Source organism: Pelophylax lessonae (genome assembly GCF_965119305.1).
Source record: "Pelophylax lessonae genome assembly, chromosome: 13".
Lineage (NCBI taxonomy): Eukaryota > Metazoa > Chordata > Amphibia > Anura > Ranidae > Pelophylax > Pelophylax lessonae.
The window spans coordinates 6483096-6509667 of NC_138780.1; the positions used below are offsets into that span (position 1 = coordinate 6483096).

The 26572-nt window shown below is 53.2% G+C and overlaps 1 protein-coding gene and 1 long non-coding RNA gene across 2 annotated transcripts; one reads left to right on the top strand and one right to left on the bottom strand.

Moving 5' to 3' along the window:
• The first annotated feature begins 771 nt into the window (after positions 1–771).
• LIX1L (limb and CNS expressed 1 like) lies at positions 772–19437 on the top strand. The gene is made up of 6 exons (XM_082242809.1): positions 772–1008; positions 9324–9487; positions 13244–13384; positions 15831–15926; positions 17980–18057; positions 19147–19437. The coding sequence occupies exons 1-6, from the start codon at positions 801–803 to the stop codon at positions 19387–19389; spliced, it is 930 nt and encodes a 309-aa protein (XP_082098935.1). The 5' UTR covers positions 772–800; the 3' UTR covers positions 19390–19437.
• Positions 19438–24365: 4928 nt separating this feature from the next.
• Positions 24366–25588, bottom strand: LOC309543451. The gene is made up of 3 exons (XR_014224792.1): positions 25300–25588; positions 24899–25053; positions 24366–24643 (listed from the first exon to the last, which is right to left on the bottom strand). It is a non-coding gene; the product is annotated as an uncharacterized lncRNA (long non-coding RNA).
• Positions 25589–26572: the final 984 nt, after the last annotated feature.

The window sequence follows — 26572 nt, forward strand, 5'->3', positions numbered from 1 at the left end:
ATTGAAGGAGGCAGAGAGGCGTGGCCGGCAGGAGTGGGGCGCCATATTGGAGGTGGCAGAGAAAAGCGTCTATAATCCTATTTCTCCTTCTACAAATCACCCAGAAATAAATCATAGAGTGTCTTATAATAGACTTTGTATCAAAATGTATCTAAAAATCAGCAAAAATAAACTTATTGTCAAAAATATGTAATGGGGTCAGTGACACCAATGTTGGGGGTTATTATTGTGGGCGGAGTTATACACAGACAGGCGTGGTCAGACTACAGAGGTTCAGACAGCAGATTCCTCTATAGACAATGTGCCGCCACAAAGAGCATGCGCAGTACACACCGTCATCCCAGGTTATAGGCGGGACTTTCACGCCCACTCTGCTGACTGAGATTGGTTATTCGTAGATCGTGATAGGCCCCGCCCTTTGTTTTATTTTGAGTGACGGATAAACCGTGCTATCCTGCGCCGCTTAATCCGCAGATTGAGGCGTGTGATTGGCTGATTGTTTTCAGCCCCGCCTTCTTTTAATTGAAGGACCTCAGTCCCGTTATTCACACACACTGAAGCCTAGAGAGCTGTTGATTGGTTGGTAGTTGAAATGCCCCGCCTATTTATCAGAAGAGTGGCATGTCAGCCTTCTCAGTCCCGTTATTTGGCCCACCCCCTCCGCTGATCTGCCACAGGGATTGGCTGGCGATGTGGTCAGTTACCGCTCGGTCCCGCCCTCCCTTGTGTAGGAGCCCGCTGATTGGGCGGCGGTGTGTTGAGTGGCAGCAGGCTCTCCTGGGTCCCGTTCTCCGGCAGACATGGAGTCGGTGGGCGCTCAGAGGCTGCAGCCGGGGGTGTCGGGGGGAACTCTGCGCTCTCTCCGGCCCGGGGTGACGGGCGGGGCTCAGGCCACGGCTCCTCCCCCTCCGCTCAGCCTCGGGGTGTCCGGGAGTCCGGCGGTGCTCCGGGAAGCGGTGGAGGCGGTGGTGAGGAGCTTCGCCAAACACACCCAGGGCTACGGCAGAGGTGAGAGGGAGGGGGAGGGGGATAGAACACCCCCCCATTCACTGATAATTAGCCTCATAATTACCCCCCATTCACTGATAATTACCCCCCCCACCCCCCTCATTCACTGATAATTACCCCCCCCACCCCCCTCATTCACTGATAATTACCCCCCATCCCCCACATTCACTGATAATTACCCCCCCCCCCTCATAATTACCCCCCATCCCCCACATTCACTGATAATTACCCCCCCACCCCCCACATTCACTGATAATTACCCCCCCCCCATCCCCCACATTCACTGATAATTACCCCCCCATCCCCCACATTCACTGATAATTACCCCCCATCACCCACATTCACTGATAATTACCCCCCCACCCCCCCCATTCACTGATAATTACCCCCCACCCCCCACATTCACTGATAATTACCCCCCCATCCCCCACATTCACTGATAATTACCCCCCCATCCCCCACATTCACTGATAATTACCCCCCCCCCCCATCCCCCACATTCACTGATAATTACCCCCCCCCCCACCCCCCACATTCACTGATAATTACCCCCCCATCACCCACATTCACTGATAATTACCCCCCCATCCCCCCCATTCACTGATAATTACCCCCCCACCCCCCACATTCACTGATAATTACCCCCACCCCCCCATTCACTGATAATTACCCCCCCCACCCCCCACATTCACTGATAATTACCCCCCCATCCCCCCCATTCACTGATAATTACCCCCCCATTCACTGATAATTACCCCCCCACCCCCACATTCACTGATAATTACCCCCCCACCCCCCCCATTCACTGATAATTACCCCCCATCCCCCCCATTCACTGATAATTACCCCCCATCCCCCACATTCACTGATAATTACCCCCCTCATCCCCCACATTCACTGATAATTACCCCCCATCCCCCACATTCACTGATAATTACCCCCCATTCACTGATAATTACCCCCCCATCCCCCACATTCACTGATAATTACCCCCCCACCCCCCACATTCACTGATAATTACCCCCCATCACCCACATTCACTGATAATTACCCCCCCCCATCCCCCCCATTCACTGATAATTACCCCCCCACCCCCCACATTCACTGATAATTACCCCCACCCCCCCATTCACTGATAATTACCCCCACCCCCCACATTCACTGATAATTACCCCCCATCCCCCACATTCACTGATAATTACCCCCCCATCCCCCCCATTCACTGATAATTACCCCCCCATCCCCCCCATTCACTGATAATTACCCCCCCATCCCCCCCATTCACTGATAATTACCCCCACCCCCCACATTCACTGATAATTACCCCCCATCCCCCACATTCACTGATAATTACCCCCCCCATCCCCCACATTCACTGATAATTACCCCCCATCCCCCACATTCACTGATAATTACCCCCCATCCCCCCCATTCACTGATAATTACCCCCACCCCCCACATTCACTGATAATTACCCCCCATCCCCCCCATTCACTGATAATTACCCCCCCATCCCCCACATTCACTGATAATTACCCCCCATCCCCCACATTCACTGATAATTACCCACCATCCCCCCATTCACTGATAAAAACCCCCCATCCCCCACATTCACTGATAATTACCCCCCATCCCCCACATTCACTGATAATTACCCCCCATTCACTGATAATTACCCCCCATCCCCCACATTCACTGATAATTACCCCCCATCCCCCACATTCACTGATAATTACCCCACCCCTTATAATTACCCCCTCATATCCCCCCCCCCTCATTCACTGATAAATACCCCCCCCCTCCATCCCCTTACAATTACCCCTCATCTTCCCCCCTCATTCACTTATAATTACCCCTCCTCCCCTTACACTTACCCCCATCTCCCCTCCCTGACTATAATTATCCCCCATCCACTTATAATTACCCCCACATCCCCCCCATCCCCTATAAGTACCCCAAATGTCCCCCCATCACTTATTACTCCTTAGCCCCCCCCCCAGTCCCTTATAATTACTCCTCGTGCCCCCCATATATTTACACCCCCCCATCTGTTATAATTACCCCTCATGTCCCCCCCCCCTTATATTTATACCCACTCCCCTGTCACTTATAAGCACTGATGTCCCCCCCTCCCCCCTGTCCATTATACATGAGACATGGGGACATAAGGGGTAATTGTAAGGATAGGGGGGGGGCATGAGGGGTAATTATAGGGGATGGGGGAAATTTATAGGGTAACGGGGGACATGAGGGGTGATTATAGGGGACAGGGGAGACATGAGGGGTGATTAGAGGAGACATGAGGGGTGATTATAGGGGACAGGGGGGCATGAGGGGTGATTATATGGGACAGGGGGGGCATGAGGGGTGATTATAGGGGACAGGGGGGACATGAGGGGTGATTAGAGGAGACATGTGGGGTGATTAAGGGGACAGGGGGGACATGTGGGTGATTATAGGGGACATGAGGGGTAATAAGGGAGAGAGGGGGGACATGAGGGTAATTATAGGGGATGAGGGGGACATGAGGGTTAATTATGGGGGACATGAGGGGTAAATATAGGGCGACGAGGGGGATATGAGGGGTAATTATAGGGGGACAAGGGGTATACGAGGGGTAATTATAGGGGGACGAGGGGTAATTATAGGGGGACGAGGGGGATATGATGGGTAATTATAGGGGGACGAGGGGTAATTATAGGGGGACGAGGGGGATATGATGGGTAATTATAGGGGGGACGAGGGGGATATGATGGGTAATTATAGGGGGGACATGAGGGGTGATTATGATTGGTAACTATAAGGGTTTGGGGGTGGGGAGACATGGGTGTATTTATAAGGAACGGGGGGGGGGAGACATGGGTGTATTTATAAGGAACGGGGGGGGGAGACATGGGTGTATTTATAAGTGAGGGGGGTAATCCATAAGGAATGGGGAGTCATGAGGGGTAATCATAAAGGATGGGGGGACATGAAGGGGAATTATAGGGGGAGGGGTAATTATAAGGGATGGGGGGGATTATGAGGGATAATTTTAAGAAGGGACACGAGGAGCAATAAATAAAGGATAAGGGGGGGCATGAGGGGTAAATAAAAAGGGTGGTGTGGCATGAGGGTTAGTTATAGGGGACAGGAGGTTATGAGGGGTATTTATAGGGGTGGGGGGTCGTCGTGTTGATGGGATAACAAAGGGACAGTTATGGAGGACAAGGGGTTAATTAGGAAGGGTGAGGGGTGAATTGTGGGGGATAGGAGATTGGGGGGGGGGCATCTGTCAGATGAGTAATATGGGGGTGACTTTAAAAGAAAAAGAAATGTGAGAAGTTTAGTTATGGAGAATGAGGGGGCGGAGGGTGTCTTGGGATGTTGGGTTTATTATGGGGGGGGTGTCATGGTGAGGGGGGGGGTCTGCCATGGGGGGGGGGGGGTTGAAAGATTAAGAACAATAAAGTTTTGTCCCCATATATAACATTCATAAGACCTGACAGTCTCGTGTTTCAGGCACTGGAATGGAAGATCTGAGGGCGGCCCATATTTGGGGGTCCTGGTTGTGCGGTAAATAATTGCAGGCAGAGAAATCGGTAGTCTCACTCCTCAGGGTATGTCGGATGGATGATGTAGGATCACTAATCCAAGTGTTGTCTGCAGAAAAGAGAAACAATGTAACGTTGTCTGCAGCACTACAGATCCCAACACGCCGCGCTCGGCCGCCGGGGTGGTTCTGTGCTCTGTAGTTGCATATTGCAGATCACGTCGCTTTTTTTTGCGCGCGGGGGGGGGGGGGGGCGCTGTTTAGCACATGTGACGGTAAACAAGGCTCAGTGCCTAATCCCATCCCCAGCTGTGCGCAGGAATCCTCCCGTCTGCTCAGAGCCGGCGCTGGAATCAGACAAAGCTCCTCCGACATATGGGATCAATTCCTCCCGACATCGCCAGGCCTGGTCACTTCCTCAAATGTTTTGGTTCTTTTAATGTAACCTTTTTTTTTTTTTCCCCCGGCAGAGCTGACGGACGGGAGACGTAGTCGCGGTGACGGCAGCCTCGTCCGCTGTGTGTGGCGGGGGTGGGGGGGGTCTGGCACGGGAACCTCACTTGGCATCTGTTGGGATTAATATAGAAAATTTAGCAGCTGCTGAAGCGGCATTTGTTCGGGAATTGCGTGGGATCAGCTTGTCTGTCCCGTTACCGATTCTATATAAAATACAAGTTCATGTTACAGTATAGAAACTACCCCCCCCCCCCCCCCTGGTAAAACCCCGCCCATTTAGCTCTTTACAATGACATTGGATTTCCCCCGTGTTTACAGCCTCATTATTCTACGCTGCTCACCCCTACGCGTTACGTCCCCACTGACTTTATAGATTGTAAGGCCACATTCAAGTCTGTAGGAAGCTACTGAACGGGCAGTGTGCCACAATACATCTGCAGAGAGGCTGTAAATGCTGAGGGGGTAATTATGAGGGACAAGGGGGGGTCATTTAGTGTAAGTAGGAGGGAGGAGGTGGGCCATGAGGGGAGATTTTGAAGGACGTGGCAATGAGAAGGTAGTTTTGAAGGACGGGTGGCAATGAGAAGGTAGTTTTGAAGGAACGTGGCAATGAGAAGGTAGTTTTGAAGGACGGGTGGCAGTGAGAAGGTAGTTTTGAAGGACGTGGCAGTGAGAAGGTAGTTTTGAAGGACGTGGCAGTGAGAAGGTAGTTTTTGAAGGCGGGGGGCAATGAGAAGGTAGTTTTGAAGGAACATGGCAATGAGAAGGTAGTTTTTGAAGGAACGTGGCAATGAGAAGGTAGTTTTGAAGGACGTGGCAATGAGAAGGTAGTTTTTGAAGGACGTGGCAATGAGAAGGTAGTTTTTGAAGGACGGGGCAATGAGAAGGTAGTTTTGAAGGACAGGTGGCAATGAGAAGGTAGTTTTGAAGGACAGGTGGCAATGAGAAGGTAGTTTTGAAGGACAGGTGGCAATGAGAAGGTAGTTTTGAAGGACAGGTGGCAATGAGAAGGTAGTTTTGAAGGACAGGTGGCAATGAGAAGGTAGTTTTGAAGGACAGGTGGCAATGAGAAGGTAGTTTTGAAGGACAGATGGCAGTGAGAAGGTAGTTTTTGAAGGACAGGTGGCAGTGAGAAGGTAGTTTTGAAGGAAGGTGGCATTGAGAAGGTAGTTTTTGAAGGCGGGGGGCAATGAGAAGGTAGTTTTGAAGGACGTGGCAGTGAGAAGGTAGTTTTGAAGGAACATGGCAGTGAGAAGGTAGTTTTTGAAGGATGTGGCAATGAGAAGGTAGTTTTTGAAGGACGTGGCAATGAGAAGGTAGTTTTGAAGGAACGTGGCAATGAGAAGGTAGTTTTTGAAGGCGGGGGGCAATGAGAAGGTAGTTTTTGAAGGCGGGGGGCAATGAGAAGGTAGTTTTGAAGGACGTGGCAGTGAGAAGGTAGTTTTGAAGGAACATGGCAGTGAGAAGGTAGTTTTTGAAGGATGTGGCAATGAGAAGGTAGTTTTTGAAGGACGTGGCAGTGAGAAGGTAGTTTTTGAAGGACGTGGCAGTGAGAAGGTAGTTTTGAAGGACGGGTGGCAGTGAGAAGGTAGTTTTGAAGGACGGGTGGCAATGAGAAGGTAGTTTTTGAAGGAACGTGGCAGTGAGAAGGTAGTTTTGAAGGAACGTGGCAATGAGAAGGTAGTTTTGAAGGACGGGTGGCAGTGAGAAGGTAGTTTTGAAGGACGGGTGGCAGTGAGAAGGTAGTTTTGAAGGACGGGTGGCAGTGAGAAGGTAGTTTTGAAGGACGGGTGGCAGTGAGAAGGTAGTTTTGAAGGACGGGTGGCAGTGAGAAGGTAGTTTTGAAGGACGGGTGGCAGTGAGAAGGTAGTTTTGAAGGACGGGTGGCAATGAGAAGGTAGTTTTTGAAGGAACGTGGCAGTGAGAAGGTAGTTTTTGAAGGAACGTGGCAGTGAGAAGGTAGTTTTGACGGAACGTGGCAGTGAGAAGGTAGTTTTGAAGGACGGGTGGCAGTGAGAAGGTAGTTTTGAAGGACGGGTGGCAGTGAGAAGGTAGTTTTGAAGGACGGGTGGCAGTGAGAAGGTAGTTTTGAAGGACGGGTGGCAATGAGAAGGTAGTTTTGAAGGACAGGTGGCAATGAGAAGGTAGTTTTGAAGGACGTGGCAATGAGAAGGTAGTTTTGAAGGACAAGGAAGTAATGAGGGTTGAATATGAAGGACAAGGGGGGCAATGAGGAAGGATTTTGAGGAACAGGAAGGGCAATGAGGGTTCAATATGAAGAGAATGATGGGTGAATATGAGGGGCAGGAGGTAATGAGTGATGGGGGGGGGGGGGGGGGCAGGGCAGTGAGGGACGATTGAGGGACAGGGTTGGAATGAGGGGTGAATATGGGGGACAGGGTTGGAATGGGGGGTGAATATGCGGGACAGGGTTGGAATGGGGGGTGATAATGAAGGGTAAATATGGGGGACAGGGTTGGAATGGGGGGTGAATATGGGGGACAGGGTTGGAATGGGGGGTGATAATGAAGGGTGAATATGGGGGACAGGGTTGGAATGGGGGGTGATGAGGGGTGAAAATGGGGGACAGGGTTGGAATGGGGGGTGATAACAAGGGGTGAATATGGGGGACGGGGGTGATGAGGGGTGAATATGTGGGACAGGGTTGGAATGGGGGGTGATAATGAGGGGTGAATGGGGGGGGTGAATATGGGGGACTGGGTTAGAATGGGGGGTGAATATGGGGGACAGGGTTGGAATGGGGGGTGATAATGAGGGGTGAATATGGGGGACAGGGTTGGAATGGGGGGTGATAACAAGGGGTGAAAATGTGGGGACAGGGTTGGAATGGGGGGGTGATAATGAGGGGTGAATATGGGGGACAGGGTTGGAATGGGGGGTGAATATGGGGGACAGGGTTGGAATGGGAGGTGATAACAAGGGGTGAAAATGTGGGGACAGGGTTGGAATGGGGGGGTGAATATGGGGGACAGGGTTGGAATGGGGGGTGATAATGAAGGGTGAATATGGGGGACAGGGTTGGAATGGGGGGTGAATATGGGGGACAGGGTTGGAATGGGGGGTGATAATGAAGGGTGAATATGGGGGACAGGGTTGGAATGGGGGGTGATAACAAGGGGTGAAAATGTGGGGACAGGGTTGGAATGGGGGGTGAATATGGGGGACAGGGTTGGAATGGGGGGTGATAATGAGGGGTGAATATTGGGGACAGTGTTGGAATGGGGGGTGATAATGAGGGGTGAATATTGGGGACAGGGTTGGAATGGGGGGTGATAATGAGGGGTGAATATGGGGGACAGGGTTGGAATGGGGGGTGATAAGGGGTGAAAATGTGGGGACAGGGTTGGAATGGGGGGGTGATAATGAGGGGTGAATATGGGGGACAGGGTTGGAATGTGGGGCTGATAATGAGGGGTGAATATGGGGGACAGGGTTGGAATGGGGGGTGATAACAAGGGGTGAAAATGTGGGGACAGGGTTGGAATGGGGGCTGATAATGAGGGGTGAATATGGGGGACAGGGTTGGAATGGAGGGTGATAATGAGGGGTGAATTTTGGGGACAGTGTTGGAATGGGGGGTGATGAGGGGTGAATATGGGGGACAGGGTTGGAATGGGGGTGATGAGGGGTGAATATGGGGGACAGTGTTGGAATGGGGGGTGATGAGGGGTGAATATGGGGGACAGGGTTGGAATGGGGGGTGATAATGAGGGGTGAATAAGAGGACAGGGTTGGAATGGGGGGTGATAATGAGGGGTGAATTTTGGGGACAGTGTTGGAATGGGGGGTGATGAGGGGTGAATATGGGGGACAGGGTTGGAATGGGGGATGATTATGGGGGACAGTGGAGGAATGGGAAGGGATTATGAGACAGGGAGGCAATAAGGAGTGACTGGGGGGGGGGGGCAATGAGGGTTGATTATGATGCACAGGGAGGCAATGATGGGTGATTAAAAGGGGGGGGGTCAATGAAGGGTAGCCATGAGAAAAATGGGGACAATAGAGGGCTGTGAGGAACAGGTGGGCAACGAGGGGGGGATTATGAGGGACGGGGGCAATAAGTGGTTGTTATTGGGGGGGTTGCAATGATGTTCAATTATAAGGAACAGGGGGCAATGAGAATTGATTATGATGGATGGGGAGACATCGCAGGGTCTACAATAAGATCTGTAATAAAAACATAAAGTTTTATTTGTGTGTTGATCAGGAAGGGGGGGGGGGACCAGGGAAGGTAAATTATAAGCAGATATTAATAGTAGTGGAATGACTCCTCACACCTCCTGATCTTTTCTTCTCCTCCCCTCAGTAAACGTGGTGGAAGCTCTGCAGGAGTTCTGGCAGATGAAGCAGACCCGGGGGGCAGATCTGAAGAACGGAGCCCTGGTGGTTTATGAGATGGTTCCTTCCAACAGCCCGCCGTACATCTGCTACGTCACCCTCCCCGGAGGCAGCTGTTTTGGGAGCTTCCAGGTGTGTTGTGTGTGTGTATATATATATATATTAGAGCTGCACGATTCTGGATAAAATGAGAATCCTGATTCTCGGGGTAACGTCATCTCTTACATTATACAAAAAGTTGGTCTAACTTTACTGTTTAGTTTTTTTTTTATTTCATTAAAGTGTATTTCTTCATAAAAAACTGCGTTTGAAAGACTTCTGTGCAAATACAGTGTGGCCTAAAGGATTGCAACAACCGCCATTTTATTCTCTCTCTAGGGCCCCTGTTATATATATATATATATATATATATATATATATATATATATATATATATATATATATATATATATAAAATTATGTTTGGGGGTTCAGAGTAATTTTCTAGCAAAAAATACAAATTTTTAACTTGTAAGCAACAAATGTCAGAAAAAGGCGGGGTCTTTAAGAGGTTAAACTGCCCTCACTTGCAGACAGAAGTTCATTCCTTTGATGTAAAAGAAGGAAATGATACATTGTAGAATATTGTGTTTATAGTATTCTAGCAGCCTTGACACTGTTGATAAACATTTTCTTCAGGCCCTTTTTTTTTTTTTTTCTCTTGACAGCTGTAAGGCTACGTTCACATGTGGGCGTAGCGGATCGGGGGGGCAGAATCACCGATTCTGCCCTGCGATCCGGAAATCGCTGCAAATCGCGGGACGCCTGTGATTTGCAATGGCACCCCAAACACTGTGCGATGTTACCGCGATTTCCGCCTGCCGAATTGCGGTAACATCGCGCAAACAAAATCGCGGGACGCATGACGCCCAAAAAAGACTCAAGAGCTTCTTTGGGGCGCCATGCGTCCCGTGATTTTGTTTGCGCAATGTTACCGCAATTTGGCAGGCGGAAATCGCGGTAACATCGCACAGCGTTTGGGGTGCCATTGCAAATCACGGGCAACACACAGGCGTCCTGCGATTTGCAATGATTTCCGGATCGCAGGGCAGAATCGCAGTGATTCTGCCCCCCAATCCGCTACGCCCACATGTGAACGTAGCCTGAGTGAGCAGAGAACAGCTCTGTAAGAATCGAGGACATGACGTTTTAAGATGGGGGGGTGAATTGAGATCGTGCGTGCGTTCGTTCTTCTTTTTTTTTTTTTTTTTTATAACCATTTTTTAAAAACTTGATTGCTACAGAATGGTGGATGGGCAGAGCTGGGGCTTGCTGCAGAGGGGTGGATGGGCAGAGCTGGGGCTTGCTGCAGAGGGGTGGATGGGCAGAGCTGGGGGGGTTGCTGCAGAGGGGTGGATGGGCAGAGCTGGGGGGGTTGCTGCAGAGGGGTGGATGGGCAGAGCTGGGGGGCTTGCTACTGAGGGGTGGATGGGCAGAGCTGGGGGGCTTGCTACTGAGGGGTGGATGGGCAGAGCTGGGGCTTGCTACGGAGGGGTGGATGGGCAGAGCTGGGGCTTTGCTGCAGAGGGGTGGATGGGCAGAGCTGGGGGGGTTGCTGCAGAGGGGTGGATGGGCAGAGCTGGGGCTTGCGACGGAGGGGTGGATGGACAGAGCTGGGGCTTTGCTGCAGAGGGGTGGATCGGCAGAGCGGGGGGCTTGCTACAGAGGGGTGGATGGGCAGAGCTGGGGGGGGGTTGCTGCAGAGGGGTGGATGGGCAGAGCTGGGGGGGGTTGCTGCAGAGGGGTGGATGGGCAGAGCTGGGGGGGGGTTGCTGCAGAGTGGTGGATGGGCAGAGCTGGGTGGGGTTGCTGCAGAGGGGTGGATGGGCAGAGCTGGGGGGTTTGCTACAGAGGGGTGGATCGGCAGAGCGGGGGGGTTTGCTACAGAGGGGTGGATCGGCAGAGCGGGGGGGTTTGCTACGGAGGGGTGGATGGGCAGAGCTGGGGCTTGCTACGGAGGGGTGGATGGGCAGAGCTGGGGCTTTGCTGCAGAGGGGTGGATCGGCAGAGCGGGGGGCTTGCTACAGAGGGGTGGATGGGCAGAGCTGGGGGGGTTGCTGCAGAGGGGTGGATGGGCAGAGCTGGGGGGGTTGCTACAGAGGGGTGGATGGGCAGAGCTGGGGGGGTTGCTACAGAGGGGTGGATGGGCAGAGCTGGGGCTTTGCTGCAGAGGGGTGGATGGGCAGAGCGGGGGGCTTGCTACAGAGGGGTGGATGGGCAGAGCTGGGGGGGTTGCTGCAGAGGGGTGGATGGACAGAGCTGGGGCTTGCTACAGAGGGGTGGATGGACAGAGCTGGGGCTTGCTGCAGAGGGGTGGATGGGCAGAGCTGGGGCTTGCTACGGAGGGGTGGATGGGCAGAGCTGGGGCTTTGCTGCAGAGGGGTGGATCGGCAGAGCGGGGGGCTTGCTACAGAGGGGTGGATGGGCAGAGCTGGGGGGGTTGCTGCAGAGGGGTGGATGGGCAGAGCTGGGGGGCTTGCTACTGAGGGGTGGATTGGCAGAGCTGGGGCTTGCTACTGAGGGGTGGATGGGCAGAGCTGGGGCTTTGCTGCAGAGGGGTGGATGGGCAGAGCGGGGGGCTTGCTACAGAGGGGTGGATGGGCAGAGCTGGGGGGGTTGCTGCAGAGGGGTGGATGGACAGAGCTGGGGCTTGCTACAGAGGGGTGGATGGACAGAGCTGGGGCTTGCTACGGAGGGGTGGATGGGCAGAGCGGTGGGTTGCTACGGAGGGGTGGATGGGCAGAGCTGGGGCTTGCTACGGAGGGGTGGATGGGCAGAGCGGTGGGTTGCTACAGAGGGGTGGATGGGCAGAGCGGGGGGGTTTGCTACTGAGGGGTGGATGGGCAGAGCTGGGGCTTGCTACTGAGGGGTGGATGGGCAGAGCTGGGGCTTGCTACTGAGGGGTGGATGGACAGAGCTGGGGCTTGCTACGGAGGGGTGGATGGGCAGAGCGGGGGGGTTTGCTACTGAGGGGTGGATGGGCAGAGCGGGGGGGTTTGCTACTGAGGGGTGGATGGGCAGAGCTGGGGCTTGCTACTGAGGGGTGGATGGGCAGAGCTGGGGCTTGCTACAGAGGGGTGGATGGACAGAGCTGGGGCTTGCTACGGAGGGGTGGATGGGCAGAGCGGTGGGTTGCTACTGAGGGGTGGATGGGCAGAGCTGGGGCTTGCTACTGAGGGGTGGATGGACAGAGCTGGGGCTTGCTACAGAGGGGTGGATGGGCAGAGCGGGGGGGTTTGCTACTGAGGGGTGGATGGGCAGAGCTGGGGCTTTGCTGCAGAGGGGTGGATGGGCAGAGCGGGGGGCTTGCTACAGAGGGGTGGATGGGCAGAGCTGGGGGGGTTGCTGCAGAGGGGTGGATGGGCAGCGCTGGGGCTTGCTACGGAGGGGTGGATGGGCAGAGCTGGGGCTTGCTACGGAGGGGTGGATGGGCAGAGCTGGGTCTTGCTGCAGAGGGGTGGATCGGCAGAGCTGGGGCTTGCTACGGAGGGGTGGATGGGCAGAGCGGTGGGTTGCTACAGAGGGGTGGATGGGCAGAGCTGGGGCTTGCTACTGAGGGGTGGATGGGCAGAGCTGGGGCTTGCTACTGAGGGGTGGATGGGCAGAGCTGGGGCTTGCTACGGAGGGGTGGATGGGCAGAGCTGGGTCTTGCTGCAGAGGGGTGGATGGGCAGAGCTGGGGCTTGCTGCAGAGGGGTGGATGGGCAGAGCTGGGGGTATGCTTAGTGGAAGGGGGGGGGGCATTTGGGCCCCTTTTAAACAAATAGAAAATAATTACACACGGGGCATTTGGCACGCTTCAATAAAGCTTAAAAAAGTATCAAAATCTCTTCTTTTTCTTCCTTCCCAGTTCTGTCCGACCAAAGCTGAAGCCAGGAGGAGCGCGGCAAAGATTGCGTTAATGAATTCGGTGTTTAATGAGCATCCTTCCCGCAGGATCACCGATGAATTTATCGAGAAGAGCGTCTGCGAAGCCCTGGCCACGTTCAATGTAAGAGGATGTTCAATAGTAGCGGGCTCCCCTCCCCCCCCCATCCCCAGTCCTGATGGGATCATTATGGCTGTTAATTGCTCCATTGACCTTCTCTCCAGCATCACTCATCTTGTCATTTAAATGAACTCTTTCCTGTGAGTTGTTAAATCTCAGTGATATCTGCTGGAATGCGATCAGTGCATTCCAGAGGCAACCGAAATCTTACAAACCTTTGTTGTCTGCCGGGATGGAGGGCTGGGGGGGGGCGGGGGGGGGGGGCGTCCCGGCGTCCCTGTGCCAGGATGGAAGGCGTCCCTGTGCCAGGATGAAGGGCTGGGGGGGCGACCCTGTGCCAGGATGGATGGCGGGGGGGGGCCGACCCTGTGCCAGGATGAAGGGCTGGGGGGGGCGACCCTATGCCAGGATGGAAGGCGACCCTGTGCCAGGATGAAGGGCTGGGGGGGCGACCCTGTGCCAGGATGAAGGGCTGGGGGGGCGACCCTGTGCCAGGATGGAGGGCGGGGGGGGGGGGGGCGACCCTGTGCCAGGATGAAGGGCTGGGGGGGGGCGACCCTGTGCCAGGATGGAAGGCGACCCTGTGCCAGGATGAAGGGCTGGGGGGGGCGACCCTGTGCCAGGATGAAGGGCTGGGGGGGGCGACCCTGTGCCAGGATGAAGGGCTGGGGGGGGCGACCCTGTGCCAGGATGAAGGGCTGGGGGGGGGCGACCCTGTGCCAGGATGGAAGGCGACCCTGTGCCAGGATGAAGGGCTGGGGGGGGCGACCCTGTGCCAGGATGAAGGGCTGGGGGGGGCGACCCTGTGCCAGGATGAAGGGCTGGGGGGGGCGACCCTGTGCCAGGATGAAGGGCTGGGGGGGGCGACCCTGTGCCAGGATGGAGGGCTGAGGGGGGGGTGACCCTATGCCAGGATGGAAGGCGACCCTGTGCCAGGATGAAGGGCTGGGGGGGGGGCGACCCTGTGCCAGAATGGGGGGGGGGTGACCCTGTGCCAGGATGGAGGGCTGGGGGGGGGGTGACCCTGTGCCAGGATGGAGGGCGACCCTGTGCCAGGATGAAGGGCTGGGGGGGGGGCGACCCTGTGCCAGAATGGGGGGGGGGGGTGACCCTGTGCCAGGATGGAGGGCTGGGGGGGGGGGTTGACCCTGTGCCAGGATGGAGGGCTGGGGGGGGGTGATCCTGTGCCAGGATGGAGGGCTGGGGGGGCGACCCTGTGCCAGGATGGAGGGCTGGGGATTGTCCCGTGGCAACGTTGTGGGGTCGGGGGGGACCGTCCTGTGGCGACGTGAGTCTGGAGCTACACTATTACAGTATGGGGGGCTGGGAGGGCCTCACTGTATAGTATATACACTTCCTAATAATCTAGATGGAGGAGGACCACTCTGACAGTGTAAAGTGCCTGGGGCCACCTTGTGACAGCATAGAGGAACGGGGGGCCACCTTGTGACAGCATAGAGGAACGGGGGGCCACCCTTGGACAAAATCTGGTAGTGTGTTGAAATACAACCATTTCTGTCCAGGAGAGGCGCCAGAGGCAGTATTTAGAGAGAAAACTTTGCAGGGGGTCCGGAGTTCCCCTTTTATTGTATTTTTTAGGGTTGGTTCCAAAATTCCATTGTAAGTTGCTGTGACCAATCCATTACTCGGATGGATGTTTTCATTTGTCGCAGTTTCCACACACGGCTCCCCCCGGAGGTTTCTTGCGGGATTTGTATTGTTTGAAGTTTTTGCAGAAATACATTTTATTGGTGAGGAGACGGAGCAGCTGCTTTACTTTCAGATCCCCAGATTAACTATTTACCATCCACAGGTGGTAGGCAGAGAAGGGAAGTGGTAGATGGGGGTCCACCCCTGGGGAGGGGGAGTGGTAGACTGCCGCTAAATCTGCATTCAAACACAAATTTATGTAACAGCATGGCGATGGTCTTTGTCATGCTGCCACCTATGTGCGTACGGCCGCCATTGCTGTGTTGTGCTGGGTGTGGGCTTTCACCAATTGCTTCTGGGAGCCAGTAGGATTGGGCTCCTGATCACTGTGAGAGCCAATCGGAGTGATCACATGATCAGTAAGCCCATGTAACAGCCACACACAACTGAATAGTTTTCTTTGGGTGGAGTCGCATGCCAAGTGCTGCAAATTGCACCTTTTTACATATATGAAGATTGAATTGGAAGAAGAGGATTGCACTGTGTGTGGGGAGCCTCCTCTATGTTATAGGAAGGAGTTAAGACAAGTTGTCCTCCGCCAGGTTTCTGGGTCTAATTAGTCACAAGTGTTCTCTGGCAGATCCTCGTCCTGCGTCAGTGTCAAGACATGCGTTTGGTTTCCTCGCCGCATTTGTGTTGTGACAACGAGGAGCAGATGAAGTGTCAGCGACACGCAAAATCATTGGCAGATGTGATGGGGGGGGAGGTTCACTGAATTTTCCATGTTCATTTCTTAAAGGGGAATCGCGAGGAGGCCGACAACCCCAACACCGGGATCGGAGCGTTTCGATTCATGCTGGAGGCCAACAAAGGAAAATCCATGCTGGAGTTCCAGGTACGGCTTCCCATAGGTCTGGCTAAATTCTCCTTCACGCCACGGACGCACCCGGCACTGCTGCCTTTCCTGCCCCGCAAGGAGTCATTATAGCCAAATTCCACACTCTGCACCGCCCTCCCAGGTTCTGCACCGCCCTCTACACCTCCCTTCTACACCTCCCAGGCTCTGCACCGCCTCCCAGACTCTACACCGCCCTCTGGACCGCCTCCCAGACTCTACACCGCCCTCTGGACCACCTCCCAGACTCTACACCGCTCTCTACACCTCCCTTCTACACCTCCTCCCAGGCTCTGCCCTGCCTCCACAGGCTCTGCACCGCCCTCTACACTGCCTCCCAGGCTGTACACTGCCTCCCCGGGCCCTGCACCGCCCTCTACACTGCCTCCCCGGGCCCTGCACCGCCCTCTACACTGCCTCCCAGGCTGTACACTGCCCTCCGCCCTCTACACTGCCTCCCCGGGCCCTGCACCGCCCTCTACACTGCCTCCCAGGCTGTACACTGCCCTCCGCCCTCTACACTGCCTCCCCGGGCCCTGCACCGCCCTCCTCCCTCTACACTGCCTCCCCGGGCCCTGCACCGCCCTCTACACTGCCTCCCAGGCTGTACACTGCCCTCCGCCCTCTACACTGCCTCCGCGGGCCCTGCACCGCCCTCTACACTGCCTCCCCGAGCCCTGCACCGCCCTCCTCCCTCTACATTGCCTCCCCGGGCTCTGCACCGCCCTCTACACTGCCTCCCAGGCTGTACACTGCCCTCCGCTCTCTACACTGCCTCCCCGGGCTCTGCACCGCCCTCTACACTGCCTCCCCGGGCTCTGCACCGCCCTCTACACCTCCCTTCTACACCTCCCAGGCTCTGCACCGCCTCCCAGACTCTACACCGCCCTCTGGACCGCCTCCCAGACTCTACACCGCCCTCTGGACCACCTCCCAGACTCTACACCGCTCTCTACACCTCCCTTCTACACCTCCTCCCAGGCTCTGCCCTGCCTCCACAGGCTCTGCACCGCCCTCTACACTGCCTCCCAGGCTGTACACTGCCTCCCCGGGCCCTGCACCGCCCTCTACACTGCCTCCCCGGGCCCTGCACCGCCCTCTACACTGCCTCCCAGGCTGTACACTGCCCTCCGCCCTCTACACTGCCTCCCCGGGCCCTGCACCGCCCTCTACACTGCCTCCCAGGCTGTACACTGCCCTCCGCCCTCTACACTGCCTCCCCGGGCCCTGCACCGCCCTCCTCCCTCTACACTGCCTCCCCGGGCCCTGCACCGCCCTCTACACTGCCTCCCAGGCTGTACACTGCCCTCCGCCCTCTACACTGCCTCCGCGGGCCCTGCACCGCCCTCTACACTGCCTCCCCGAGCCCTGCACCGCCCTCCTCCCTCTACATTGCCTCCCCGGGCTCTGCACCGCCCTCTACACTGCCTCCCAGGCTGTACACTGCCCTCCGCTCTCTACACTGCCTCCCCGGGCTCTGCACCGCCCTCTACACTGCCTCCCCGGGCTCTGCACCGCCCTCTACACTGCCTCCCCGGGCTCTGCACCGCCCTCTACACTGCCTCCCCGGGCTCTGCCCTGCCTCCCAGGTTCTGCACTGCCCTCTGCCCTCTACACTGCCTCCCGGGCTTTGCACCACCCTCTACACCTCCCTTCTACACCTCCTCCCAGGCTCTGCCCTACCCTCTGCACCGCCTCCCAGGCTGTACACTGCCCTCCGCCCTCTACACTGCCTCCTCGGGCTCTGCACCGCCCTCTACACTGCCTCCCCTGGCCCTGGTCATTGGTCTGGACCAGTTTCCTGAAGGGGCAATAGTGGACCAGTGCCTGTGCAGTGTGTGTGTCTGCATGGCCACTGCTAGTCTCTGCCCGGGGAGCATGTGACAAGTGGACATTATTATGATTAGATTTAGATTTACCTTGAAGCCTATGGAAGCACCAAAAATAGATGAGCTTCTCTCATTTGCTCCATATTGGTCTGTAAATGTTACGGATTGTTTTGTTGAATTGTTGGAATTCCTTTTATATATGACTTCTCTCTCGGTTTCTCTAGGAGCTCATGACGGTCTTCCAGCTCCTGCACTGGAACGGCAGTCTGAAGGCAATGCGGGAACGGCAGTGCTCCCGTCAGGTATGTGACCTATAATGTGGCGGGCAGTATTGGGTCAGTTGCTGTCTACCTGTGGAGGATCACAGCCATGTGACAAGTAGATTGTGTTCCCTCTGTACTGACCCTCCATCAGAGGTGCATTTCCCTAATGGGAAGCGGGGGCAAGACAGTTACCTGCTCTGGTTCCCTCTGTTTCACATACATGCGCCTGGGATGGGCAGGGATCAGCCCGCCAGAACAGGTAGATATGTCTCACCTCACCTAGCGGTACATACATAATGATGGCACCTTATGTGGAGGGCTCACTGACCACCAGTGTAAGAGGGGATGTTACTGGGGCTCCCCACTGACCACCAATGTAAGAGGAGATGTTACTGGGGATCCCCACTGACCACCAATGTAAGAGGAGAGGTTACTGGGGCTCCTCACTGACCACCAATGTAAGGGGAGATGTTACTGGGGGCTCCTCACTGACCACCAATGTAAGAGGGTATATTACTGGGGCTCTTCACAACCCCCCACCAATGTAAGAGGGGATTTTACTGGGGCTCCCCACTGACCACCAGTATAAGGGTGGATGTTACTGGGGCTCCTCACTGACCAGCAATGTAAGAGGGGAGGTTACTGGGGCTCACAACTGACCAGTGTAAGGGGGGGGATGTTACTGGTGCCCTTCACAACCCCCACCAATGTAAGAGGAGATGTTATTGGGGCTCCTCACTGACCACCAATGTAAGGGGAGATCTTACTGGGGTTCTTCACAACCCCCACCAATGTAAGAGGAGATGTTATTGGGGCTCCCCACTGACCACCAATGTAAGAGGAGATGTTACTGGGGCTCCTCACTGACCACCAATGTAAGAGGAGATGTTACTGGGGCTCCCCACTGACCACCAGTGTAAGAGGGAATGGTAATGTCCCCTTTGAAAATGTCCCCTCACCCGGTAATATTTGGGTTCTTCTATGTTCAGTAGATCCCTGACTCTCTGGAGTTTCCTATCCCTTGCTGTAACATCATGTGGTATCTGCCTTTGTCTTTTACTATATCATCCACTAGAGGGCATCCTGTTTCAAACCATAGTTATGCTTGTCTTTCTATTTTTTTTACAGGAGGTCCTGGCCCACTACTCCCATCGGGCCCTGGACGACGACATGAGAAATCAGATGGCGATGGACTGGGTGAACCGGGAGCAGGACTCTCCATCAACCCTGACCCGAGAGCTGGCGGCCACCGAGAGGCAGCTGGATGAGGCCCGGCTAGCCGGGAAGGAGCTCCGTTACCACAAGGAGAAGAGGGACATCCTGATGCTGGCCGCAGGACAGCTGGGGAACATACACTCCTCCAACTGCTAGGTGGCGCCCTGTCCCCTCCCCCCCACCAACCCATGCCATGGGCAGGCTGGTCCTACAGCTTATCCTGTATGTGATTCTGTACTCCTCCCTGGTGTCACCTAATGGACACATGGAGAATTGCACTTTTCAATAGGCCCCCCCCAAAAGTAATATTTCAGTTAAAGATGGGGTCTTCTGCGTTCATCCACTGACTCCATTTTATCTTTGGGGTCCTCCAGAACTGAGATCTCCCACCCAGTTGCTGGCTCTCTTCCTGATTGTTTCTATTAAAATTTCAACAGGGAGAGCGAGACCTTCCTAATTTGGAGACCTGGGCACCCAAGGATCTCATCACTTGGAGACCTGGGCACCCAAGGATCTCATCACTTGGAGGCCTGGGCACCCAAGGATCTCATCACTTGGAGACCTGGGCACCCAAGGATCTCATCACTTGGAGGCCTGGGCACCCAAGGATCTCATCACTTGGAGGCCTGGGCACCCAAGGATCTCATCACTTGGAGGCCTGGGCACCCAAGGATCTCATCACTTGGAGGCCTGGGCACCCAAGGATCTCATCACTTGGAGGCCTGGGCACCCAAGGATCTCATCACTTGGAGGCCTGGGCACCCAAGGATCTCATCACTTGGAGGCCTGGGCACCCAAGGATCTCATCACTTGGGTCCTCCAGAGATAAACCGATTTAACTTAAATATTAGTTTTGGGTGGAGTGACCATTTAAAGGGCTGTATGAGGTTTTCAGAATCTGTATCTTGTACGTTCGGCCTCCCTATAGGGTTTTTGTTTCGCAAACCGAATGTAGAATTTTTTTTTTTAGCTTTTGGGGTCTGCAATTTCTCAGGAGTACGAACTACAAGTAGGGAGATTTCCGGCAATAGAAGTCTCAGCGGAAGGAGAGAGGAATTCTGGGTAAACGTATTTCAGGCCTGGAAGTGGAGGCTTGGGGGATTTTTAAGCATTGCATAACCTTTGCAAACACAACTTTCTGTGTTGAGAGGGTCCAATAGGCTGAAGTACTGTCCCCAGATGGGCCCCCCCCCCTATAATCTTGAAACTCTGGTTCATCAAGCTCCTCCTCCTTTTCATATGACGCATTGGTCAGGTGTAATCAGCATTGTGTTCCTGGATCCCAGGATACGGATTATCCAACATTAAGATAATCCATGAAAGCATTTTCCTCCCAAAGGTAAATTGAGCGAACCTCTACCCATGTCCCTCTGTGCCAGCAGGGATCTGTTATAGTAAAGTGGGGGGGAGGAAGCAATGGGTAGACAAGGACAAAGAGGAAGGACAGTATAGGGTTGGGTAGAAGGGGGAGCAGCTGATTACTCCAACCTCTAGGAGCTGTGGTGGTTAGCACCACTCAGGGTCCAACTGAGCCGCCAACTACATTTAAGCTCTTCTAGGTCAGGGGATCGGTATTCTCAGCCTCCTGGGGGATTTATTTAGGGACAAAGCCCATAGGGCAAGGTACCCATCTCTAGGGAGTAGACAAAGTACACCATAGAACTCACAAAATGAACCCAAGGGCCCCAGAGATTATTGGTGGGGCCTAATCAAGTTTCCATTCTCATCCGCAAAGCTTTTATACCCCATCATTAATGGGGGGGGGGGAGCAATGGGTAGACAAGGACAAAGAGGAGGGACAGTATAGGGCTAGGGTTTGTTAGAAGGGGGAGCAGCTGATTACTCCAGCCTTTAGGAGCTGTGGTGGTTGGCACCACTCAGGCTCCAGCTGAGCTGCCAACTACATTAAAGGTCTTCTAGGACAGGAGATCTTGGTATTCTCAGCCCCCTGGGGGATTTATTTAGGGACAAAGCCCATAGGGCAGGGTACCCATCTAGGGAGTAGACTATAGAACTCACGAAATGAACCCAAGGGCTGGCACCACTCAGGGTCCAGCTGAGCCACCAACTACATTTAAGCTCTTCTAGGACAGGAGATCATGGTATTCTCAGCCCCCTGGGGGATTTATTTAGGGACAAAGCCCATAGGGCAGGGTACCCATCTAGGGAGTAGACAAAGTACGCCATAGAACTCACAAAATGATCCCAAGGGCCCCAGAGATTATTGGTGGGCCTAATCAAGTTTCCATTCTCATCAGCAAATCTTTAATACCCCATCATTAATGGGGGGGGGGGGGGAAGCAATGGGTAGACCAGGACAATGAGGAAGGACAGTATAGGGTTGGGTAGAAGGGGGAGCAGCTGATTACTCCAGCCTCTAGAAGCTGTTGTGGTTGGCACCACTCAGGGTTCAGCTGAGCCGCCAACTACATTTAAGGTCTTCTAGGACAGGGGGTTGGTATTCTCAGCCCCCTGGGGGATTTATTTAGGGACAAAGCCCATAGGGCAGGGTACCCATCTAGGGAGTAGACAAAGTACACCATAGAACTCATGAAATGAACCCAAGAGCCCCAGAGATTATTGGTGAGCCTAATCAAGTTTCCATTCTCATCAGCAAATCTTTAATACCCCATCATTAATGGGGGATAGAGAAGCAATGGGTAGACATGGACAAAGAGGAGAGACAGTATAGGGCTAGTGTTGGGTAGAAGGGGGAGCAGCTGATGACTCCAGCTTCTAGGAACTGTGGTGGTTGGCACCACTCCAGGTCCAGCTGACCTGCCAACTACATTTAAGCTCTTCTAGGACAGGGGATCGGTATTCTCAGCCCCCTTGGGGATTTATTTAGGGACCCATCGAGGGAGTAGACAAAGTACACCATAGAACTCCCAAAATAAACCCAAGGGCTCCAGCGATTATTGGTGGGCCTAATAAATTTCCATTCTCATAAGCAAAGATTTTATACCCCATCATTAATGGTGGGGGTTGCTGGATGAGCACCAGGGTCTCAAAAATAAAGGCAGACATGGCCTGGCTTATTTTATTTTTCAGATTGGATCGGAACTCATTTAACCCCACAAACATGGACCCTTCTGTACCATCAAATCAGTACGTTGTACAATGCGATTGTAACATGCGGCCAGATTTATAACGCTGATCGCTCCAACAGGTGTTCACTTTTAGACCTGCTGTGTCAAAAATGTCATTTACCCAGAATTCCTTACTCCTTCTCAGCATTCATTTGCAAAGCAGCCATGAACCGGGTCACCAATCGATGGGACCAGCTGCCTTTTTATTTCCGATTTTATCCCGGCCTCTGACCATCTGAATGCGTCTAAAGACGAAACAAAACCACAACCTTCCACCCCCCCCCTTGCCAAGAGGTGGCTTCCGCCTACGATACACTTTTGCACATTTTCTTTGTAGGAGCGCGCTCTGTACAGCATTTTTATACTCCGGCGCTCTGTGTCCTGTACTGTTTTTATAAATATATATATTCTATATTTTGATAGCCGCAATCAGTCGCATCTTCCGAGGCTGAGATGGTAGCGTATTCCTAACAGTTCGGTCAGAAATCGGCTTTTATAGAGAAAATTTTGTTTTTGGTTTTTTTTTTTGTTTTTTTTTTTATAAGTAGTTTACAGATCTAACGGCAGTTTGTAGAAGGATGCAGACTTAGATTTTATTTCATGTTCTTAACACTAAGCAAAAAAATGAGATGAACACTAACTACTGGGTGCTAGTCAAAATAGGAGGAGCTTAAAGTGGACCTGTTGTTAAAATGTACACCTTCTGGGGTCCGATCGAGAATGTGTGGCCATGTTCATTCACATTAGGGTTTTGAGCTGAGCTCGGTTATGTGGCCTAGAGCCTTGGTAAAGGTCAGATGCTGGCTGCTGGGGGCATTTAGGCCAGCCGTAGACCATGTGATTTTCTTTCCTGCAGCCACAGGTGATGCGCTGGTGAGGGAAATCTTATCTGCGAAACAACCATCAGAACCATTTACGGATCATTTAACCCTGGCCATTTCAGAAGGCAGAATCGTCCCCAGGGCTGAGGAAGGAACACCTGGGTTGTTTGGCCAAGGTTTAGAATCCAGCCCACATCCTCAGGGCTATAGGAGGAACACCACGAGTGCTGAATGTCCAAGGTTTACAGTCCAGCTCACATCCTCAGGGCTAAGGAAGGAACACCTCTAGTGTTGATTGGCCAAGGTTGAGTCCAGCCCACATACCCAGAGCTAAGGAAGGAACACCCCTAGTGTTGATTGGCCAAGGTTTAGAGTCCAGCCCACATACCCAGAGCTAAGGAAGGAACACCCCTAGTGTTGATTGGCCAAGGTTTAGAGTCCAGCCCACATACCCAGAGCTAAGGAAGGAACACCCCTAGTGTTGATTGGCCAAGGTTTAGAGTCCAGCCCACATACCCAGAGCTAAGGAAGGAACACCCCTAGTGTTGATTGGCCAAGGTTTAGAGTCCAGCCCACATACCCAGAGCTAAGGAAGGAACACCCCTAGTGTTGATTGGCCAAGGTTTAGAGTTTGGCTCACCTCCTCAAAGCTGAGGAACGAACACACCCAGGGTGGACTGGCCAAGGTAAGGAGTCTGGCCCACATCCTCAGGGCTCAGGAAACAACACCTCCAGGGTTTATTGACCAATGTTTAGAGTCCATCCCACATCCGTATCCTCAGGGCTAAGGAAGGAACACTTCTAGTGTTGATTGGCCAAGCTTTAGAATTCAGCCCACATTCATATCCTCAGGGCTGAGGAAGGAACACCCCTAGTGTTGATTGGCCAAGGTTTAGAGTTCAGCCCACATTCATATCCTCAGGGCTGAGGAAGGAACACCCCTAGTGTTAATTGGCAAAGGTTTAGAGTTTGGCCAACCTCCTCAAAGCTGAGGAACGAACACCACCAGGTTTGACTGGCCAAGGTCAAGAGTCTGGCTCCCATCCTCAAGGCTTTAAGAAAGAACACCTCCAGGGTTGATTGGCCAATGTTTTAAGTCCATCCCACATCTGTATCCTCAGGGCTAAGGAAGGAACACCCCTAGTGTTGATTGGCCAAGCTTTAGAGTTCAGCCCACATTCATATCCTCAGGGCTGAGGAAGGAACACCCCTAGTGTTGATTGGACAAGGTTTAGAGTTCAGCCCACATTCATATCCTCAGGGCTAAGGAAGAAACACTCCAAGTGTTGATTGGCCAAGGTTAAGAGTCTGGCCCACATCCACATCCGTGGGACTGAGGAAGGAACACCCCTAGTATTTATTGGCCAAGTTTATGAGTCCAGCCCACATCCTCAGTGCTGTGGAAAGAACACCCCTAGTGTTTGGCCAAGGTTTAGAGTCCAGCCCACATCCGTATCCTCAAGGCTGAGGAAAGAACACCCCTGGTGTTGATTGGCCAAGCTTTAGAGTCTGGCCCACATCCTCAGGCTTGACTGGCCAAAGTTAAGAGTTCGGCCCACATACACATCTGTGGGGCTGAGGAAGGAACACCCCTAGTATAGATTGGCCAAGGTTTTGAGTCCAGTCCACATCCTCAGTGCTGTGGAAAGAACACCCCCAGTGTTTGGCCAAGGTTTAGAGTCCACATCCGTATCCTCAAGGCTGAGGAAAGAACACACCTGGTGTTGATTGGTCAAGCTTTGGAGTCTGGCCCACATCAGTATTCGCATTGACTGTTCATAGTCTTCTGAGCTCGATCTTGTGACCTAGAGCCTTGGCAAAGATCAGATATTGGGTGGCTGTCAGGGAAAATTTTGGGTTTTTCATGTAAAAAGTGATTGTACATAGTCTTCTGAGCTCAGTAATGGGACCTAGCCTTACCAAAGATCAGATGTTGGTGGGACATTGTGGGTGTTTCACATTATGAGTGACTGTACATAGTCTTCTGAGCCCGGTTACATGACCTAGAGCCTTGCTAAAGATCAAATGCTGGTTGGCTGCTGCTGGGGGCATTGAGGGTGTTTCATGTTATAGGGGACTGTACATAGTCTTCTAAACTCAGTCACGTGACCTAGAGAGAGTGACTGTACATAGTGTTTTGTACTTGGTCATGTGACCTAGAGCCTTGGTAAAGATCAGATGCTGACGGGCTGGTGGGGCATTGTGGGTGATCGAGCGGGGGTTTTATTTGTCTGTGTAACCACGGGGAGATTTTTCTCACTTCCTGTCTCTGTGACGCCCATACACGAAAAAGCGGTGCGCTCGTCAGCAGAAAGGGGAACATTTTCTCCTTTTCCCACTTTACAAGCTTGCCTCTGTCTGGGTTAGCATTGGAGAGATTTTCCATTGCTTCCTCTCCTGACAGGAAGTGAAGGGCAATCTCCCCATGGGGACACAAATGGTTATTAAAACCTTTCCTGTTCCATCCAAAATAAAATAAATTTTCAGTGGAGCTGGGCTTTGTTGCTCATGGATCAGATTATATTAAACTGATCTTATCCACATGAATGAAACAAAAGCTTAGAATGTAGCGCTCCTTTAAAAAAAGAGGACATTAGGCGGGCTTCTCAGATACTGAATATGTCATGAATGTTCCCAAATATCACCTTGTGTATACATTGCAGCTTAGTGGTGCCCACCGCTGCCCATTTATGTGACAGGTCCACTTTACCTCCATATACACTACAATGCTGTCCTTTTGGGCGTAATTGTAATTGAAAGCTAATATGTTATTGGCTGGAATGATATGTTGGAGAAGCACAATCGCAGAGCCATCCGTCACTCAGTTTTATCGCAGATGAATGTTGAAATCATGACGCTAACACGCCAGAATAAGGATCCTTATTTTCAGCTGTGTCCAATGAGGTTTCAATATGAGTCGCATGACTAAAATAAAGATCTTCATCCTATTGTTAAAGGATAAGTGGACTTTGAAAAAAATGTACCCCCTCTCCGTGACCTCACTAACCAACCCCCCTCCCCAAATTTGCATTTATCCTTTGTGCCAAACCCCCCCCCCCCCCCACCTCACTAACCAACATTTCCCCCAAAGTGCATTTACCTCGATTGGCCAGCCACGGATTCTGGTGCTTGTTTACATCCAGTGCCGCAAGTCTTCATTGTCCTGTTCTGGGTCTGCATAATATATTCACATAGAGTTCTATGGGGCCATCTCTGGCCTCAGGACACAGCCCTATAGACTTCTGTGGGATCGTTACTGACTTTGGAACACAACCCTATAGCTTTCTGTGGGATTGTCTCTGGCCTCAGAACACAATCTTATTGACGTATTTTGGACCGTCTATGGCCTCTGGACACAGCTCTATAAACTTCTGTGGGACCATCACCCAAGTCTATAGGTCACTATGGTGTGGCCAGGCCAATGAAGAC